Source organism: Babylonia areolata, chromosome 19, assembly GCF_041734735.1.
Source record: "Babylonia areolata isolate BAREFJ2019XMU chromosome 19, ASM4173473v1, whole genome shotgun sequence".
In the NCBI taxonomy this organism is placed as follows: domain Eukaryota; kingdom Metazoa; phylum Mollusca; class Gastropoda; order Neogastropoda; family Buccinidae; genus Babylonia; species Babylonia areolata.
In genome coordinates, this window is record NC_134894.1 from 5,493,458 (window position 1) to 5,515,082 (window position 21,625).

A 21,625-nucleotide genomic window follows, 5' to 3' on the forward strand; every position below is an offset into this window, starting at 1 on the left:
TAGAAAAGGAAGAACAAAAGAAACAAATCTTTGAGGAGGCCACAATGACAAGATATATAAAATTAGCGAGCGACAAATACCACATGGAGAGAGAAAGAGGGTAAAGGAGAGAGAGAGAGAGGGGGGAGGGAGGGAGGGAGAGAGAGAGAGAGAGAGAGAGAGAGAGAGAGAGAGAGAGAGAGAGAGATCACGAATAAAATCTTCGAGGTGAATGTCACTGTAATTGACGTAATAAAATGAAGATCCCGTAGACAAACAGGACGGAGCATGTTAAAGAGAAAGGTCCCTCTCGTAGACTGACGGGGTAGAAGGGTAGTAAAGAAGCTCCAGAGACACATTAAAGGAACGGTAATAGATAGAAAGGAAACTATCTCCAATGTGTAACCAGAACCAGAGAACCAATGCCAACGAACAAAGAAAAAAGATCAAAGACGCACACAGAGAAGATCGTTCGTTTATTTATTTATAGTCTGTTCATCTAAGATGATGATATTAGACTGTCACAGAGAAGAAATAATACAAAGATTCCAGAAAGTCTTGTGGGAAGGGTTGGAGCAGGGGGGGTTGGGGGTTTGGGGGTGGAGGTGCTATAAAGAGAAAGTCCCCAAGAGACTTGACACGTGGAATGTAAAAAAAAGAAGAAGAAAAAAGGGTTCGGAGATTGACGACAGGAAAAGCAGGGTAATAAAGAGACAGATTCATGAGGCTCACCGGTGAAAAAGGGTTTCACAGACTTTTAACTACTCCGCCACAGGAGGAAAGACAGTTCGTACAGACAGACGAACAACAAATCACAACGCTTTCGGTATAGAAAGGCCATGTCTGCCTTTTCAATTCTAGCATGCCAGTACACAATCACACTGGTATCGGTGTTTTTTAAATAAATATGAACAGTTCGCAAATGGATTCGTGACGTGTAGATTATTTCAATGCTCTTAAAAAAAAAATAAAAAAAAAAAAAAAAAAAGCCTTACCAAGCCTTCCTCTTCTAGCATGCCAGAATGCGAGAAAAAACACTGGAATGTGAAAGAAAATTAGTAGTATCCGATTTACGAGACGAATAGGTCGCCTCTGCAAATAAATGGACACGCAGAAAACTTTTTTTTTAAAAGGCTAAAAAAAAAAAAAAAAAAATTGTAGGGGCGCGGTATAACCCCCCACCCCCACCCCCATCCTTCGTTTATTTCTTCTGGCTTTTTGTCGTTGTTTTTTTTTCTTCTTAAAATTCGTTCAAATTCTTCTTCTCGTGTGAAAGGGAGACGGCAAGGAAAACATGTACACATACACAACAGTTTCCCACAGACTTGGCTTTCCGAGGGAGGCGGACAGGTCGTGTTTGGCTAAGGCCAGACATATAACATGTAGCTTGAGGAGGAGCAAGCCCCCGGGGTCAAGTAATGTCGTGTTGGCCCCGGTTTGTTGCGGCAGTGTAGACAAATCTGACCCTGTGTATTGCTTCTGTAAATGAACAGAAACGCACTGAATATTTTTTTTTAATGCTTTTAATTCTGTTTATTTATCTTTTGTAGGGGCGTGATATATTTCCCACGTAAATAGTTTTTCTCTCGTAGTTTTGGGCAAGGGGAGGGGGGGAGGGGCAGTACACAGTTTCCCACAGACCTAAACAGGAATGAAGACAGTAGCAGAATACGAATAGGTCGCCTGTACCTCTGTAAATACATTGAAACGTATATACCATTTTGTGGTTTTCCAAAGCGCACGAGCAATGTTTATTTTCCTCCACGCTTTCGTTTTTCTCTTCTAACTGCACATTAAGGATTAGGGCAAAGGCACGTGTACAAAAGCAGAAGTGCCATCGAACAGGTCTTCAACCTGAGCACCCTTTGCTAAAAATACCTCCAAGAAGAAGAAGAAGGAGGAGGAGGAGAAGATGAAGACGAACGACGAGGAAGAAACTTGAACATAATACACAATAGTCAGACTTATAGACGTAGGCGGACAGTGGCGGAGGGGCCGTGTTTTGCTAAGGCCAGACAGATGGCTTGTGTGGCTTGGGCAGGAGGGCCCGGGCCCGGGGACAAGTGTTGTCGTGTAGTCCCCATGTACGTTGCGTCAGTGTGGACAAATCTCCGGGCCTGTTCCACGTCGTAGGCCGTCATGTTCTGCTTGCTGTGTCTCCCTGCCTGTGGGATTCTCTTGGTTACAGTGGTATGTGAGGGGCGGTTGGGTTTTTTTGTTGTTGTTTTTGTTCTTGTTGTCTTGTTTTTTTTTGGGTTTTTTTTGTATGTTTGTTTGTTTTGTGGGGTGTGGGGGGTAGATGTTGGGTGGTCTTTCTTTGCAAGTGAATGACCTTTATGGGTTAAAACAAAATCTTTACATCAACGAGAAAAAGAGCAAACGACGTATTTCCATAAACAGAGTAATGAATAAAGAGAACACTTGAGATTTTGTTCAAATTTACATCGTTTAGTTGAATGAACATGCACGATATCTGCTCGTTTCACACACTGGAATCTGTATTTGCTTTGCACATTTTCTTTTTATAACTTCTGTGGCTTTCCACAAGGTTTGAAACTTGCCAGGTAAGAGAATCCACTGTTATGCTACAATTTGTTTTCAGTGAAAATTACTGTTTCATTTATATATGAAAATGACAATCAAATAAACGATATTAAGAATATAAATATTTCACTTATTGTCCTGAATATAAGCAGTGCACAGAACTATTCTTCGGTGCTTTACACTATGAAACTCACACTTGCTAAGAACTGTTAATGTTTTGACATTAAGAATCTCACACCTTTGTAGAACAGCAGTCGAAAATAAAGTAACACTGTTACAACAACCCCCCAACCTTTTTTTTTTGGGGGGGGGGTGGGGGTGGGGGTGGGGGAGCAAACTATTGTAAATGATTCACTTTAATTTCCGCAAACTACTGTAAATGATTCATTTTAGTTCTCTTCGTATTAAAAAAAAGGGGGGAAATAAAGTGAACAAACTATGCTTTGAAAATAATGTTTACGTTTTCCACTTTGCTTCCACAAATCAGTCTCCCTCGACAAGTCGGGACAGTACAGGCATGAATAAAAAGTATACCATAAAATAGAAAAAAAGCGACACACATTAAACCGAACAGAAAACAGGACGAACTATTCCCACACACATAGAACTGTCGTGCTCGGAAGGCGGGTTTGTTAAAAAAAAAAAAAAAAAAAAAATCCGAAGGAGAGCGAGGAAATAAACGCTTTTATGGCAATGTCCTTATTCGTACACGACGGTTTTAAACACGAACGGACATACGTCTTCTTCTTCTTCTCTTTCATTCCTTTTTTTCTCCCCACTTCCCCCACCCCCCTAGATTCGCGAACCTGGAGAAGTGTTTGCCAGTTGCGGTGCATACCTCTCCAGAAGGAGGTCGTTATGGCTGTGAAAACACCGCCAACTGACGGACAACGTGACGAGGGGATAGTAGGGAGGGAAGGGAGAAAAATGGGGGGAGTCGGGGGCTAGGGAAGGATGAGGATCCCTCACCCCGCCCCCCTATACCCCCCCCCCGGAAGGTGAGTTGGGGGTCTGGAGGAAGAAGGGGACAAGGGTGCTGTGTGTTGGGGCTGGTAGGGATTGGAGAGAGGAGTGGGGGGCCGGGGGAATGGAGCTAGGAAGAGTTGGGGGAAGGGGGGGGGGGGGTCCACGGGGCGTCGACGACAGGAAGCAGTGACAGCAACTTGTCTGCAAAGTGGGTGACAGAGAAGGAGAGCGGCCGGGGCTGTACCAGGCTGGGTGTCAGTGACGATGACACGCGCAAGTCTTTTGGCAAGCTGGAATGCATCCCTGAGTCCTTGTGTGTATTGTTTCTTGTGGCCACGTTTCGCAGGGACGTTGGGGTGTGTGGGGGGGTGGGGGGATGTGGGGGGCAAAGAGGAATGGGTGCAGGGGAGGACGTTGGAGGGGGGGGGGGTTGAAAAGCGCTGAGGGGTAGGGGGAGGAGGAGGGTGCAGAGATTGGATGTGAAACAATAGACACGATGTGACTTGACATTTCAATCCGGCGGTGTGTTCCTATCTATCTATCTATTCATTTGATCAAGTTATTTAAGAAGATATGTATCGTATAAAAATGTGCGTGTGTGTGTGTGAGAGAGAGAGAGTGTGTCTGTGTGGGAGGGGGCGGGGGAGGACGGCTGTCGGTAGCCCATCCTTGCCATTGAATATCCTACTCTCAGCATTGCTTTGGAGCGAGCAATATGTCTGGAGCCAAAACACTTTACCGGAGTGGTCAGTTTGTCTGGTGAGCGAGCACTTACCCAAAAAGCAATTATTGTCCGGCGGGCCACAGTTCGCGGGTATAAATTTTGTCTGAACACCACGCACAAGCAAGGGTTCCGTCATAATGGAGGGCAAATTGTAAGACTGATGACTGCTATCCTTTTCTTCTGTTAGATTCTCGGGGGGAGAGGGTGATGGGGGGGGGGGGGGTCCGGGGGGCGGGGGGGGGGGGGGGGGGGGGGGGGCACTTTACTGCGACAATTACAGCTCCAGTGGACTGCTTTTGCTTTTTTGGGGGGAGGGGGAGGAGGTGGGATGGGCGTGGGTGTGTTCGCGGGGCTGAAAGTATGTCACAGAAACAAAACTGAAAGAAAGGTAAACACGTCGGAAGGAAAACAGGGATTGATTGACTGAAGGGTCTGAGAATGAACCGACTGAATCGTTAGATATCCAAACCATGTATTTACATATTTATTGGAATGCATGTGCTTGCGCGCACACAAGCGTACACACACATACATACATACATACATACAAACACACACACACACACACACACACACACACACACACACACACACACACACACACACACACACATTCATTCACTCACTCACACACTAACTCGGTCACTCATTCAAAAATGACTTTCATGATACAAACGCCTGGTTTGAAATATTTCCACACACACACACACACACACACTAGCACAGGCACACACGCGTCAGTTTTCCAGTGTACTAGTTTGTTTCTGGCTGTACTCAGATTAGTATTGTCAACCAGTGTTTCCTTTTATGAATTTCTGCTCAGTCACAATTTTTTGTTTAACCAGTCTCTCTCTTGACCAGTGTTTCATTGTGTTCATTTGTGTCCCTTCAATCGTGTCATGTCATTTCACTCTACATATCTCTGTTGAAGGGACGGAGGACGGAATTTGAAATGGGGGACGATGGTTATATGACCACACACACACACACACACACACACACACACACACACACACACACACACAACACAACACAACACACACACACACACACACAACACAACACACACACACACACACACACACACAACACAACACACACACACACACACACACACACAACACAACACACACACACACACACACACACACACACACACACACACACACACACACACACACACACTGAATTGCTGGTTCTCTGTTACAGTTTACAGTTATACAGATTGGTGTGTGACATGGACTACAGTACTGTTGTACTGATTTTCTTCCAATTCGTTATAATACTATAGTTGAAGTTATTTCTTAATATTTACAGGATGTTGATTGCACTGTTCTAATTAAGTAATGCGTCGCCTTTGTCAGCAAATGTGTTAACAATTTCTCGTTTGGAGGTGGTACAAGCCATTGTCTGCAAATGTGTTAACAATTTCTAGTTTAGAGATAATAAAGTGTTCTTGTATCTTGTGTTCCTCTTCTTCAAGTAGTAATAGTGTTCTATGTTTATATTTAAGGAATTATTATTAATATTGTCCATTTTGTACTGTTTTTTCAGCTCTGCTGACTTTCGAATCCCATTCACCGACGGAGCTGAAGATCGTGGGGTTTAAGTCACGGAAGTATCTTTGTTTCAGCAGGAAAGGGCGATTGATAGCACGGGTAAGTGTCTTGGCTTTTGGTTTCCTTTGTTTTTGTTGTTTTGTTTCGTTTCGTTTTGTTCTGTTTTTGTCTGTACGTTTTGGTATTTACCCTGTCGTTTGTCTAAAAGCACGAGTGTGTGTGTGTGTGTGTGTGTGTGTGTGTGTGTGTGTGTGTGTGTGCTTGTCCTTTCGCCACCGCATAACTCTCCTAATTCCACGTGTGTTGAACAAATATTTCTTACAAAAATAAACAGAGAGAGAGAGAGAGAGAGAGAGACAGACAGACAGACAGAAACAGAGACAGACAGACTTACACACACACACACACACACACACACACACACATACAAACAGAAAAAAAAGACAGATGTAGATGCAGAGAAAAGCGCTTATATTCCGACCCCCTCCCCAAGAGCAGGAATCTGTACAGGGGAAAGAAAAAGAGAAAAAAAAAATGTCATAAAGTCCCCTAGCCCCTTGAATATGTCGTGGCAAACGTGTGGAAAGAAGGTGAAAAAGCTACTGCCTCCAGAAGAAAGCAGTCCTGGCTTGACAGTGGACATGCTGCGCTGTACAAGAGAATCGTCAAAAGCCTTTGTCCCTCCCTAAATCCCCCTCTGCATTCATGTTCCCTTCCTGCCCCCGGGCTGCACTTTTTCTGGTTCACACACTCACTTGTCGCTGATCCGTCTGTTCTATTCTTCCCGGAAGCAAGCTTTGTAAGAAAGGGGGTAGGGGTGGGGGTAGGGGCGTGGGGGGTGGGGTGGGGGCGGAAGAGGGAGGGGGATTACGTGACAAGCGGGCGGAGTATTGTGACTGTTGGCATTAATGCGATCTAGATGGCATGCACTGTAGTGGCAAAATGGGTTGAATCGTGACAAAAGAATCTCCCTCGTACTGCTTTTTTTTTTTTTTTTTTTCGTTTTGTACAATGACTACCTTGAGCTGGAAGTATCAGATCCTTTTTTTATTTTAAACAAAACACTCTCCGAATACAAAAGACATTTCTTAATATAAATAATTTTCACACACGAGTGTTCAACTTGCATATATAATCATTGTTGTAGCTCACGTTGACATAATGAACTGAATGAACTGTATGTGTTATGTGGAACTCTTCTTTATGACATGTTGCTAGACTCGCAGTTGGGTTTAACGACCTGTCGGCAAAAGCCCGTATGATCATGTTGTTCAGGGCTGGGGTCTTCATATAGCAGTACGATCAAGTGGTTGGCAAAATGCTCTCAAGGTAAAGTTGTTCAGGGCTTGGGTCTTGATCAAGGTCGCTCATGAGATGGTTTTATACTGAAAGGCTTGCCACAAGACACTTATGCAGCGTCGTCAAAGGTTTTAGAATGCGTATGCAGCCGCCACAGAACAGACCGCCCTCTCTGAAGGATGGAAAAACTATTGTTTGGAAACGTTTATTATCCGGGACAACTCTGGAAATGTTTATTTTCATAGTTATTTGTAAACAAGTGAACAGGTGTTTGGCCTCATTTTCTATTTTCAAAACTGTACAAGCAAAGTCAAGACGAAACACAGAGGTTTAAAATGTTCTCGATAGGTTTCGGGACATTTAAAGGTCGAAGGTTCAAGGTCCCTTAGCCCCTCACAGTATCGGGGAGTGAATTACTATCTACTGTGTCAAGGGCTCGGCATAGGAAGACGAGGCCCAGTCCTCTCCTTCCGCTGTTTTAACCTTCCACAACCAGTCAGGAATTTGTGGAGGGACGAAAACGCCTTTCCCAAGAACACAAAACATTGCTGAAAGGAGGAATCGAACCCTGGCCACTGGCGAATACTGGACCCAGAAGTCCAACGCCTAACCGACACTTGCCACGGAGCCTCCCAATACATCTCTCACGATATTCAGGAGAGCGTCACAAGTAACGCTGGTGTCGATGTCTGCAGTGTAATAAACGTGAAGAAGAAGCACATGGGATTCCCGAAGCTTGGTAAACTGTGTGGACTTTGTGGCCTTGACCTGGGAACTGAGAACAGCAGTCGTGAGAGGAGTGCTGGGTTCAGAGCACAGCTTGATATAACTGCAAAGTGGTTGTGTCTGAGGCTGCGTAGGGAGGGCTCACCAGGTGTTCATAAAGAAGAACCAACGCAGTGGTGGTACAGACAGGATGTGAAAACAGGTTTTGATAGGATGTTGGGACCAAGAAAAGTATACAGCCTGCTTTTGGTTTTCCTCTTCTGATTCTTTTCTTTTCTTTTTTTTCCCCCAATATTAAAAATTATATTCGCGGGAAAGAGAAACGTGAGAAAAGGCATGCATATGCACAACTTCGTACCATTCAACATAATTCTCTCTCTCTGTCTCTCTCTCTGTCTCTGTCTCTCTCTCTCTCCGCACCAGCGGTAAAGGCGGAGCTGTTCAAGGTAAGAACCACAAACAATTGTGCATTGTTGCGCGTCCTGATCGCTTTGTCCACCGGATTGTGTACACGAGAGAAGCCATCCTTTAAACAGCTTCCAAGCGTACTGTTTCTGCTGTTCACCACCCCCATACAACACCGACCCCCCTCCCCCTCCCAACCCACCCCAGCTTTATTACACACAGGTAAACGCCGACAAACCGTGATCAGAGTGGAGGATAGTCTTCTTCTTGAGTCACCTCTATTCGGACGGTACGGTGAAAAAGTCTATTCCTACGGGCTCTTAGGTATACAGTACGGCCAACTTTCGCCTTAAATCACTTGTCTGATCGTTTCCAGTTTTCGATGATAGGTACGGTGGTGTTTGAATTTTGGGTAAAATGCCTACAATTTCTTTTTATACACTATGTTACAGTACGGTCAACTATCGCCTTAAATCACTCAACTGATCGTCTATAGTTTTCGATGATAGGTAGTACGTGGTGTTTGAATTTTGGCTACGATGTTTTTTTATACACTATTTTCTCTCTCACACACTACTTGCTCTCTCTCTCTCTCTCTCTCTGTCTCCCTCACACACACACACACACACACACACACACACACACACACGTACCCACAGGCAGATGTTAGGACCTCAAACTATCCGGGGACTGCAATTTATCTTCTGTAGAGCGGACATCAAACTAAATCAATAAAAGTCCCAACCACCTAAGTTCCAAAGCGGTCCAATGCGATCAGTGTCCAAGTAATCACCAACTATCAGCTAACTATTACTCTTTTGACGCGCCGCCGATGTTTTCGTTGTCCAGGGCCTTTTGACACCTTAGCGCCTCAGCGGGAGGCGGGGGTTGGTTCGTAAAATGAGAAATTGTATGTCAGCCTTGTCCGTGTGGCTTTACCTTTACCGTCTTTTTTCTTCTACAGAAAGGAGGGGGATTCAGATCGACCTGTAGTGTAGTGTTGTGAAGTCTGTGTAAAAAACAAAACAAAAAAACAAGTGTGCGTGTGCATTCATCTTTCTCGTTGTTGGTTTACTTTTTGTTTATAATTTGTACACAGAACTATAAGCGTAATCTGCAGATTGCATGAAATATATATTTGAAACAGCATACAGTGTGCATGCAACACCGGGTAGAAATCAATGCAATCATACAACTAGGAGGATGTTGTGTGTCACAATTACCGCCCCACCCCCACCCCCAACTCCAAAAGTAAAAATTTAAAAACAAATATATATATATATATATATATATATATATATATATATATATATATATATATTGGATCCTCCCCAGCTTGTTACTGACTGGAGCTGGATATCACACGATAAAAAAAAAAAATCAGAACATGAACATAGAAAATCTGCTTTTTTTTCAAGGGGCAGATGTTAATCAAGAATGGAGGGCAAGGAAAAAAAGTACAGCGGTCTCAGGATATGAAACCATTCGCAAATTTCTAGGACACATTACAGTAGACATTGACCTGTAACAAGTATACCACTATACTTTCGCGCTGACGTGCATTCGAAGTCGGAGCCCACCGCACGATTTCTTAAAAAAAGGAAAATCGTCACATGGTACAACAGTCCTGTTTTCATGGCACCCCCCCCCCCAGCTCCTCCCCCCCCCCCACACACACACCCTGTGTTGTTTCTTCTTCTTTCTCTCTCCTTCGTCTTCTTTCTCCTTTCTTTTTCTTTTACGTGCCAGTATACTAACGTCGCTTTTAGAAAATCTGACACACGGAATGTCAGGAACGTCCGTACGAAAGACGGTGGCAATACCATGGCTATTGTGCACGACTTGCCGGTGTGCGGATGTACGTATACGTATGCCAAGGGCGACTAGCTTGTCTTTTTTATGCTTCTTTTCAAAGCCGTGGGGAGGAAGGGGGTTGGGGTGGGGGGGGGGAGAGGAGTGTGGGCCGGAAGGAAAGGTCGATTTGTATCCGGCGATCCGGGCCTTTGTGTTCTGTTCTGCCTCCTCCCCCCTTCTCTCTCTGTCTCTCTCCCTCTCTCTCTCTCCCTGTGTGTGTGTGTGTGTGTGTGTGTGTGTGACTGTGTTGATGGATGTACGTGCACGCGTGCGTACGTACGCATGTGTTTACGCGCAGCTCGTTTGCTTGTGTTCATATCATATCTTGAACGTTGGGTTCTGTGACGGGGGTGCATTTCCCAAGAGAAATGGCTTCAACACCGAAGCCTGTTCATGCGCAGCTCGCCTGCTTGTGTTCATTTCTTGAACGTGGGGCTCTGTGACGGGGGTGCATTTTCCAAGAGAAATGGCTTCAACACCTAAGCCTGTATATAAAGCGATACGTTCCAGCGGTGGTGGAGCCCCGAATTCAATGGGTACAAAAGGATCGCTGAGCGGAGTGAATGGCAGAGTGTAGGCAACGCCCTTGTATCTATCGGTTGCTCGTGTGTAAGGAGAACATCCTGTTCACTTCTCTAGCCCTGTTCCCCCACCCCACCAGACTCTCCCCGCGATTCCCTCTTCCCACCGACACATTCCTTGTCTCACTGTGTCTAACTGAAAGCGAGCAGGGAAGAGTAGTGGAGAGGAGGGAGGGGGCAACACAAATAAGTCATTGAAAAGAGAAAGAGAGGGAGGAAGACAGCGAGATATTTCTCAAAACTTTATCGTTTAAGGCATGGTTCTTTAAGAATTCAGGCATGAGAGAGAGAGATTTTTTTCTCTCATCAAAGCGAGCAGCCTCCCTGCACTGTGTGAGATAAAAGCGTTAACCGAAAGTTAGCAGGACACCGAAGTCAGGTACTAGTTCACACCCGAATGGAGTGAGGAAAATCCGAGTGAAGTGACTGCCCCATTGACACAGCACCATACCAAAACGGGGCCTCCAACCCTGTTCACAGGCTGTTCACTGCATGGGAAATCAAACGCCTCAGCGATCTCGCCACGGTGCCTCCTAGTAATAATAATGATAGTATTTATATAGCGCTGAATATTGTGCAGAGACACATCTAAGCGCTTTCACACCAGTCATTCACACGCATGCATAACTCTAAAACTGAAGAAAACTGAAGACAGGGAAGAGGTAGGGGAGGGAGGCTATCTTGTGAAGAGGGGGTTTTCAGGCCAGACTTGAAAGAGCTGAGTGCGGGTACCTGACGAAGCGAAATTCATTCCAAATACAAGGTCCAGAGACTGACAGAAAAAGAACGGCGTCCAACAGTAGAGTGTTTGAATCTGGGTATGCGTAAACAGAGTGGATCCGAAGCCGATCCTGACATAATTATACTATGCCTAGACTGGTAGTCATGTCCCAACAACCCCCCGTCTATCCTCTCGTTTCTTCACACAACTTTTATTCCATCCGCCCAGTTCAGTTTCAGTTTCAGTAGCTCAAGGAGGCGTCACTGCGTTCGGACAAATCCATATACGCTACACCACATCTGCCAAGCAGATGCCTGACCAGCAGCTTAACCCAACGCGCTTTGTCAGGCCTTGAGAAAAAAAATAAATAGATAAATAAATAAATAATAATAATAATAATAATGAAAATAAATAGATGATTAAATAAATAAAATAAATAAAAAGACAACAATGGTGATAAATAAGCAAATAAATGTTAAAAAAAGCAGACACACATTCACACATACACACACATATGCACAACAGATATGCACCAAACATGCAGTTTCACAGATATGAAAGCACAGTCAAATACACCCGCCCAATACAAGAGAAGCAGAACAGTTCTAGCGGTGATGTGGGCAGACGTGGGGGGGGGTTGAGTGGGGAGGATCTGTATCCATGGAAGTGGGGGGTGGGTGGGGGGGAAGAGGTGTGTGCACAACAGAGAGAGTGGACAAGGAAAAGGATGGCAGAGCCACTGCAAGTGTGGAGTGGGTGGGGTGGGGTGGGGTGGGGTGAGAAGGGTGGGGTCGGACATGTGTGTACGTCAGTACTCCGCACTCGATACGACTGCCGAGCTCTCCTGTCATCGATGCCCGCCTTAATTTGTCGCCGGATTTGCGGGGTGCCTTCTCGTGTCGTGGAGGTCGCGGCAAGTCCGACACCCAATGCGTTAGAGGGACGAGGAAAAGGAGGAGGAAGAGGAGGGAGTGCAAGGGAGGTGGGAAGCGGGGTTCGGAGGAGAGAGAGGGTGGAGGAGGAAGAGGAGGAAGAGGAAGGAAGGTGGGAAGCGGGGTTCGGAGGAGGGAGAGGGTGGAGGAGGAAGAGGAGGGAGTGCAAGGGAGGTGGGAAGCGGGGTAGGGAGGAGAGAGAGGGTGGAGGAGGAAGAGGAGGGAGTGCAAGGGAGGTGGGAAGCGGGGTAGGGAGGAGAGATAGGGTGGAGGAGGGGAGTGCAAGGGAGGTGGGAAGCGGGGTAGGGAGGAGAGAGAGGGTGGAGGAGGAAGAGGAGGGAGTGCAAGGGAGGTGGGAAGCGGGGTAGGGAGGAGAGAGAGGGTGGAGGAGGAAGAGGAGGGGAGTGCAAGGGAGGTGGGAAGCGGGGTAGGGAGGAGGAGAGAGAGGGTGGAGGAGGGAGTGCAAGGGAGGTGGGAAGCGGGGTAGGGAGGAGAGAGAGGGTGGAGGAGGAAGAGGAGGGGAGTGCAAGGGAGGTGGGGAGCGGGGTAGGGAGGAGAGAGAGGGTGGAGGAGGAAGAGGAGGGAGTGCAAGGGAGGTGGGAAGCGGGGTAGGGAGGAGAGAGAGGGTGGAGGAGGAAGAGGAGGGAGTGCAAGGGAGGTGGGAAGCGGGGTAGGGAGGAGAGAGAGGGTGGAGCAGGAAGAGGAGGGGAGTGCAAGGGAGGTGGGGAAGCGGGGTAGGGAGGAGAGAGAGGGTGGAGCAGGAAGAGGAGGGGAGTGCAAGGGAGGTGGGGAGCGGGGTAGGGAGGAGAGAGAGGGTGGAGCAGGAAGAGGAGGGGAGTGCAAGGGAGGTGGGGAGCGGGGTAGGGAGGAGAGAGAGGGTGGAGCAGGAAGAGGAGGGGAGTGCAAGGGAGGTGGGGAGCGGGGTAGGGAGGAGAGAGAGGGTGGAGGAGGAAGAGGAGGGGAGTGCAAGGGAGGTGGGAAGCGGGGTAGGGAGGAGAGAGAGGGTGGAGGAGGAAGAGGAGGGGAGTGCAAGGGAGGTGGGGAGCGGGGTTCGGAGGAGAAGGAAGAGGAAGGAGTGACGGGAGATGGGAGGAGGGGGACAGAGAGGAGAGTGAGGGGCTGGTGCGGGTCATGCCATAACCGTGTTATACCGTATACGGTCTTTGGTCATACCCCTTCTCCCATACCCTTCCACTGCCATTGTATGTTGCGGGGCTGGCAGAAGTGTCAAGCTGCAGGGAGCTTGCCTTTCAGCTGACAGTCGCATTCAACCTGTACTAGATCTACATACCTACCTGGGCCAACGTTCCGTCCTTCCAGGTTATATTCCAATCTTACCAAAGCGTTACGGGTGAGAACCCACATAAAATGAATCGCGTTAGTTCCAGAAGCCTGTCTTCGTTAGGTGTGTGTGTGTGTGTGTGTGTGTGTGTGTGTGTGATAATTCAGGATGAGAATAAGATTTTCTTTGTTATCAAAACCCGGGGGGTTTACAAAACACTGTCACAAAAATGTGTGTGTGTGTGTGTGTGTGTGTGTGTGTGTGTGTGTTCATGCGCGCGCTGGTTATGTCACTTTGACAATATCAAATTTTCTTCCAGCATCACAAACTTAATGAACTCTGTTTCTTCAGCCAACAAGAACTGGTTAAAAAAAAAGAAAAAAAAAAGGCTGGAACTACAACAGACTTTTTTCAACCTTCTTGTGACAAAGTAGTTTACATTTCCGATCGTTCTGTAATAATATCCTTTCCCCCCTTTCTTCCTAACCGGTCAAAACCCTATTAGAATAATATTCAGCCTGACGTGCACAACACTGTTGATCTGAATTACTTCCACTTTAGACAGATGGCGCGTCCCCCTTGTGCAGGAATGCAGTTAGATGGGTTCTGTCCCTTGGATAGCTCAGGCGGTTAGTTATGACATGTGTGTGTGTGTTGCAACACGCTCCCCCAGCCTTTCCGTTGCTCATTTTAACCCAAACGTATCTGGGCTATACTGACAGTCTTTCTCCTTGTTCCGAGGCAAACAGATAGTGACATTGAAACAAACTGACTTTTCTTCTACTTTTTTTTTTCGGTCTCGTGAACGAGTGTGTGTGTGCATTTGTCTGTGAGGAATAGAGAAAGAGAGAGAGAGAGTCAATCAGACAGACAGACAGAGGCAGAGAGAAACAGAGATAACGACTCTTTGACCTAATACTCACAAGTATGCAGCAAAGGACTGACTATGTTGTTGTTTACGACGATTAAACAATCCACTTTGATCTAACACGTTTAACTTCCAAGAACAGAGCGTATAAACGGTAACACTGCGGTGCAAAAACACACTTTGTTGTACACTTATGTTAAACTGGTTACAGTCCTTTGTCTAACCCCCATCCCCCACCCCTCACCGTCCCCTAGGTGTGACTGGCCAGGTAAGAATAGATATCGTTGCCTTCTGTGGCTGATACTGTTACAAGAAATACCTCCGTTACCATTTTGTAGTGTTGAGTATTGATTCTGGTTTGAGTCGGACAAGAGTGGGCTATTGTCAAGTTCAGGTGATTGATAACAAGATGTAAAGTGGCTATAACTGTAATGGTTAAGATACCCTCGAAAACGAAGTATGGCTGCCTGCATGGCGAGTTAAAAACAGATGTGTGTGTGTGTGTGTGTGTGTGTGTGTGTGTGTGTGTGTGTGTGTGTGTGTGTGCTGAATGTGTGTGTGTACGTGCATGCGTGTTGTGTAGATTGCTAATCTTTTTGTCTGTGTGTCTGCCTCATTCACTTCTGTATACACTCGTACATATCAGCTTCCCATTTTTGAAAAATAAATCTTTGATATGTGTGCTAACAATCCCATTGACTTAAAACGAGAGTGGGACGATAACTACCACCTTTGCACTTATTTTTATGACACGTATCAAACGAATCGCTCTCAAAGCCCTGCCTTACCCCCCCTTTTTTTCACGGCCTCCTACAGCTCCTATCAGGCCCGTTTGACGACCCTGTTGACAGCGTCATGCCAAATGGCCAAGTGGAAGTCAATTTTCACTTCAACTGATTTATGCCCAGTCGTGAAAGCTGAACATTTTGCCCTCCTGGTTATTACCTATTATAATTTTATCTATTCTCTCGGGGGGACCTTTTCTGAAGAGCTTTTGCATGCATGGAGTGGGTGACCCACAAATGTTTGCTTGTTCGGGGAGACGACGAACAATTTATTTTTTTTTTCAGATTCTCGGTTGTGGTTGAATTGTTTTTGCTTTCTATTGCATTACGGTGTGACAGAAAGAAGAGAGAGAGAGAGAGAGAGGGGGGGGGGAGTAGATAGTTTTGTATATTTTGTATTTCAAGCACCAAATGAAAGAACCTATGCCATCATAAAACATCGAAAACATCCGCCGTTAACATCATTTGCAAAATATGTGTATGTCGTGTAGTGTGTGTGTGTGTGTTTTTTAATTTTTTTAATTTTATTTTTTTACTTACATTATTTCGGAAAACATAATCTTTAACAACTGTTTCCCCATTACTGACTATCATCTGCTCATGAATGAATCTTGTCCAGAATACTGGCAAAGGACTGTTGAGAAATTAGCGGCAAACTCTTAATCCTGGATAAATAAAGGGCTCACTTTGTATCAGGTCCCCAGACATTTTCCACAGCTAGACAGGGTTCGTTGTGGCAGTATTTTTGTTCTTGTTGTTGTTGTTGTTGTTGTTTTTACAGTTCAGAAGGCTTATTCTGGTTACGTTAGTTTCATTTTGGAGCTGGAGCATTTCCACTCTGAACCGATCTTTGGACAAGCCTTTTTCTGGAGCTAGAGTTGCTTCACTGGCCTTCCATTAGATACGCTGTGGTGGGATATGAGTCAAAGTGAGGCGAGCTTCGTGGTTCATCTATGAGAAAGAGGATACTGAAGATCCGTGTTCCAGAACTATTTATGAAGGAATGGTCAGTCTGAATCGATTTCCTACTGCATGGCAAGTCTCTTGACCAACGGAGGCATGTTCCTGGACCAATCCCGAAAACCCACGGGCGTAATGTCGAAATGTTTATCGCTTATACAGGTGTGTGGTAGTGTCAAAATCAGAGGGTGGTAAGCCTACGTCAAGACACAGGACTTGTCAGCAGTGGAGTTAGGTAATCTTCAAAACATGGGGACAGGCTTGCCAAAAGAGCACACACGCACACACACATACATACATACCTGCGTGCATACTACGAACCCGAGTGCTTCAACAGAAATGATAAAAGCGCAACGAGGCGTGTTAAAACCGAGTGGCAGATGGGCATTATTCACAACACAACCCTTAACCAAGCGTGTCAGGTCACGTGTTTTGCAAGGAAACGTGCAATGAAATTGTTGAAATTGTTGGGACGTTCCACTCACAATCTGTAGAGCAACACCTGTGCTTTCCATTGAAGCTAAATGAGACAGGCATGGCATTTCGGCGTACTGGTTTTACCTGGTCGGCTTCAGAACCATGGAAAATGACAGGTGTTCCACATTCAGGTTTGGTAATCTACCTGTTAGCTTGTGGCATGTTCTCTTCGTAAGACCCCACACAGCGATGGACAACTCAATGGTTTCATGAAATTATTTTGCTTCAGATTGTGTATGTAATGCTGATTCCCGTCATTAAGCGTTTATGTTCTCTGAATTTTTAAGCACAGAATGTGTACGTTTTAATTATTGGGTTACTTTCTGAGGCAGATATACTACAACAGTAACATGCATCGCTCTCTCTCTCTCTCTCTCTCTCTCGCTTGCTCGCTGTGTGTGTGTGTGTGTCCGAGTCTCTGTGTGTCCGTGTCTGTGTGTGTAAGGTGAAGGAAACGAAGGGGAAAAAAGCAAGTCGCTGTCTGTTGCCCTCCACTGTTGTCTGTGGACGTGAAATGCTAACTAGAAAATGACAGATCTGGGGCCTGACGTGCCCCGCGGCCACAGGACAAACCTGACAATTACAATTTGTCACAACCGCCGTGTGGAAACCTTAGCACTAAAGGTGGTAGCGGGTTTTATGTCCTCTTATTATCAATGTCTTCTTTTCTTGTCTTCTCTCTCTCTCTCTCTCTCTCTCTCTCTCTTTCTTTGTACTGACTGTAGTGATGTATCTCGTAGCGTGTTTTCTCCGTAAAGTCTGCAATATGTAGGGGGTTTTGTTTTGTCTTTTGGGATGAGTGCATGATGGTGAGAGGTAAAGTAAGAACTGAAAGTGTGTGTGTTCGCGTGTGTGCATTAATTTTGTGCACGTGAGGGAGAGTGAGAGAGAGAGAGAGAGAGAGAGAGAGAGAGAGAGAGAGAGAGAGTTGAAACTTTAAACTTTAAACTTGAAATTGTTTATTGTCATTGCCTGTAAAAAGGTCTTTTGACAAGGAGGTTCGGAGAGGGGGGGGGGGTAACATTTGTTTCAATGCCAACTGATCATATTGCCCATGATGATCAAATAAATTATAAAAAACTGAAGATAAATAAAGATTAGCAACACACTTACAACATAATATGCAAAGGAATGAAACAAACAAACAATCAAACAAGAAACAATAAGAACAGACATGAAATACTTCGTGGTTTGACCATCCATTCACACGTTAATTCTTGCTTGTAGTCGAGAGAGAGAGAGAGAGAGAGAGAGAGAGAGAGAGAGAGAGAGAGAGAGAGAGAGAGAGAGAGAGAGAGAGAGAGAGAGAGAGAGATATTTTGCGTTCGAACGAGCGGCCATTTCCGAACCTCCCCCCTCTCTCTCTCTCTCTCTCTCTCTCTGTCTCTCTCTCTCTCTCTGTGTCTGTCTCTCTTTGTCTCATTCTCTCGCTCTCTCTCGATCTTTGTTCGCCGCCTCCATCTGCCTCAACACTTAGTCACTCTGCACTCACCCTCATCACCCTCCTCTCTCTCTCTCTGTGTTTCACCTAGATGCTTGACACAAATAACTTTCATATTGCCTCATTCGTTGTTGAAACCCATTTCTTGAAAACTTGGTCAATGCACGTTTTACTTCGCAAGAACACGATATACGCTATGAGGTTAATGTCGCTCCACTCCTAATAATGTTATTTCGTTAAAATGTCTTTATTATTATTATTATTATTATTATTATTATTATTATTATTAACTTTCTACATACATGCGTACCCATACATCCAAGAAAGGAAGGTATTCAATACCGGTATCCAATCCCCACTAAGTACATAAGGGTGATTGACAGCAGAAGCATATGTACAGGTTACGAATCACCCCACATAGAAGACGTTGATTTGTTATTACGGAGATGATCAAATATACAGAATCCTGAAGGGATTAGCGACATGCCTGGCATATTTGCCTCGTCAAGTGTCAAGCTGACAATATCAATGTAGTCTTGACAGTTACACGCTGTTTCGTGACAGGGGTTCGATTATTAATTGATAAACTGATAGGGTCTGTCAATCATACCCTGGGTTTGCTCATGTTGCTCACGTAACGCATCTGTGTCCACTCGTCACGCGCACACGCACACACACACACACACACACACACACACACACACACACACACATTTGCTGACAGAAAGACTCAAAATCTCTCTGTCTCTCTCTCTGAAAACACTTTTCAGTCATGCACACACACATGCATACACCATCCCCCAACACACACACACACACACACACACACACACACACACACACACACACACCCCAATACACACTAACATTCAAACCAACACATTCATACACACACAATCATGCACAAACACACTCTCTTATTGATACAATCACAAACACACACACACACACACACACACACACACACACACACACACACCCCTAGCCACCCCCAACAACCCCCTACGCCCCCCGTGCCCCCTACTCACGCACACACCACCAAACACACGCATGCAGATGATGGGGCAGAGGGTGGGAGAATGGCAGGCAGACAGACCGAGAGACACAGAGAGAGATGAAAGCTCAGCCCCGTTAAACGCCAGACAGCTATCGGCCCATCGTGTCTGAAGCCAGTGGCTGGCAGTCACCTGACAGCTGAACCACAGCCACTTTGATCTTTACACTGTAACCTTCACACAAACCTCTCTCACACACATCACACACAGCAGCTTCCCTGTCATAGACTTTCCTGACAGGGGACACACACACACACACACACACACACACACACACACACACAAAACAAAACAAAAAAGCACCCCCCAAAAAACCACCAGTGCTTTATCTTCAAAAAACAATCCTGCAGTCAATTTTGTCTTCTTCTTCCCTTCAAAAAAAAAAAAAAAAAAAAAAAAAAATTGCATACACGCATAAGTAGGTACAAACACACGCACAAACATATAAACATACTGAGTCATTAAAATCATAAGATTACAAAACGACTTCCAATCCAGTCATGAGTTGATCTTAGCATCCAGTGGGCTTCATACAAATGTATATATAATTTCTTTAGGAAGGAGACGTAAATGGTCGTCAACATTTAGTCGGCAAAGCTAGAGTAAACCAGCGAACTGCAAGTCAGAAAACTCATTCCCGTCCAAGCCTTTTATCGCTTAGGAAAGTTTCTTGGTTTGAAACTGTATCTGTGCCTTTCATTTTCACTTGTTCGCAAAACTGATGAAAAGCGCTAAATATGCAGTAACGTCTTAAAGTAGTGAGCGTTTTACCGCTGAATTGTTTTCAATTCTGATGGCTTTCACCTTTTTGTTTAGTGATATGCCTCTTATGCCTCCAAAAATTCTTATACTATCTGATTCAGAATCAGCATTGATGGCTCTAAATAGTCAGTCTTCATCTGAACGAGCAGATATTATGTACGAAATTTTGTATTTAATTCACCAGTTAATTATGCGAGGTTCCGAAATTTCACTCTTGTGGGTTCCTGGACATTCTAATCTTAGTGGCAACGAAATGGCCGATCTTTGTGCCGAGGAAGCTACATCGAACAATTCAGTTTCAATCAATTACAAGATTCCTATTTCTGTTTCTGAAGCCTGTACTATTCTTTTAACATATATCTGGAGTTTCATACAGAAACAGTTCTTAGAAAACTCAAATAAGAAGCTCTGCTGGGATCTCTCTCTTCTAGTAAAGAAAGGTACTAGCCCCCCAGGATCAATTTCCACAAGAACCTTGACACACATACTACGGACTAATGCATGGTCATGCAGATTTCTGAAACCGTCAACACTATGTGTTTGTGATGAGACCCTTGACATCCCACAATTTTTTTGCTTGAATGTTCAGACACACACTCACATTTCAAATCCCTTCATGATATGATTACATCCTTTAATCTTCCATTTACCATGTCCAGCGTGTTTCACCCTAACAAAGAAAATGGCTGGTCTCTGACAAAAACTGCAGTTGACTTAATCAAAAGCCATCCAATGGTCGGTTTTTCTCATTTGTTTCATCCGTTTTTGTTGTTTTTTCAATGTATTATATGCTGCAGAGTTTACCCTATGTTTTATTTAATCCAAATTAGTGTTTCGTTTTGGGTGATAGCGTCAGATTTACTTGTTGAGCAAAGTTCTCATCATTCTAATTAGTTGAACTGTTCAACACTAACACGTAATATGTCGTCTTGGTTACAATATGAAACCTTAATTTAATGATTGCATACTGTACGTGTGCAGTGAAGTACACTACTTTTTTGTCTTCTTAATCTTCTCTCTCTCTTTCTCTCTCTCTCTTTATGTTAATTTATTCATTTCTTCTTCTTTTTTTAAAGATTATATATATATATATATATATATATATATATATATATATATATAAGTGTGTGTGTGTGTGTGTGTGTGTGTGTGTGTGTGTGTTGTGTGTGTTTGTGTGTGTGTGAAGGTATGTTAGTGCAAATGCGTATGTGTGGGTGTGGGTAGGGGTGTAGGTGAGAGAGAAAGAGAGAGAGAGTGTGTGTGAGTGTGTGTGTGTGTGTGTGTGTGTGTGTGTGTGTGTGAGAGAGAGAGAGAGAGAGAGAGAGAGAGAGAGAGAGAGAGAGAGAGAGAGCTTGTGTACCTGGGTGTGAACACTTACACGTTTTGGAGCGGGGCAATAAGATCAAAATGTGACTTCACAAGTGTACTTGGGGTAGGGGGATGAGGTGGGGGAATCCGAATGGGCGTCTGTGTGCATGCATGGATGTATGTAGGAGGTGGGTGGGGGATGCACGTCTGTGTGTATGTGTGTGTGTTCAAACATTTTTTTGAGATATTGATATTATTAAAAATTTGGTAAACTGATTTGTTAAATATGTTGTTCTTTTTAAATTCATATCATTGGGTGTTTGTTTTTTTCAAATTTGATTTTCTTTGTGTTGCTCAGTTGCCAAAATGTCAGCACAACAAAACGTTAATCTGATAA

At 44.8% G+C, this 21,625-nt stretch overlaps 1 protein-coding gene across 1 annotated transcript in view; it reads left to right on the plus strand.

Annotated features, from left to right (window-relative positions):
• LOC143293409 (uncharacterized) overlaps positions 1-21,625 on the plus strand; it is a 78,734-nt gene that overhangs the window by 48,920 nt on the left and 8,189 nt on the right. The window contains exon 4 of the mRNA XM_076604250.1: positions 5,768-5,871. Within this exon, the coding sequence (XP_076460365.1) occupies positions 5,768-5,871 (104 nt within the window). The remainder of the gene's footprint in view (positions 1-5,767; positions 5,872-21,625) is intronic.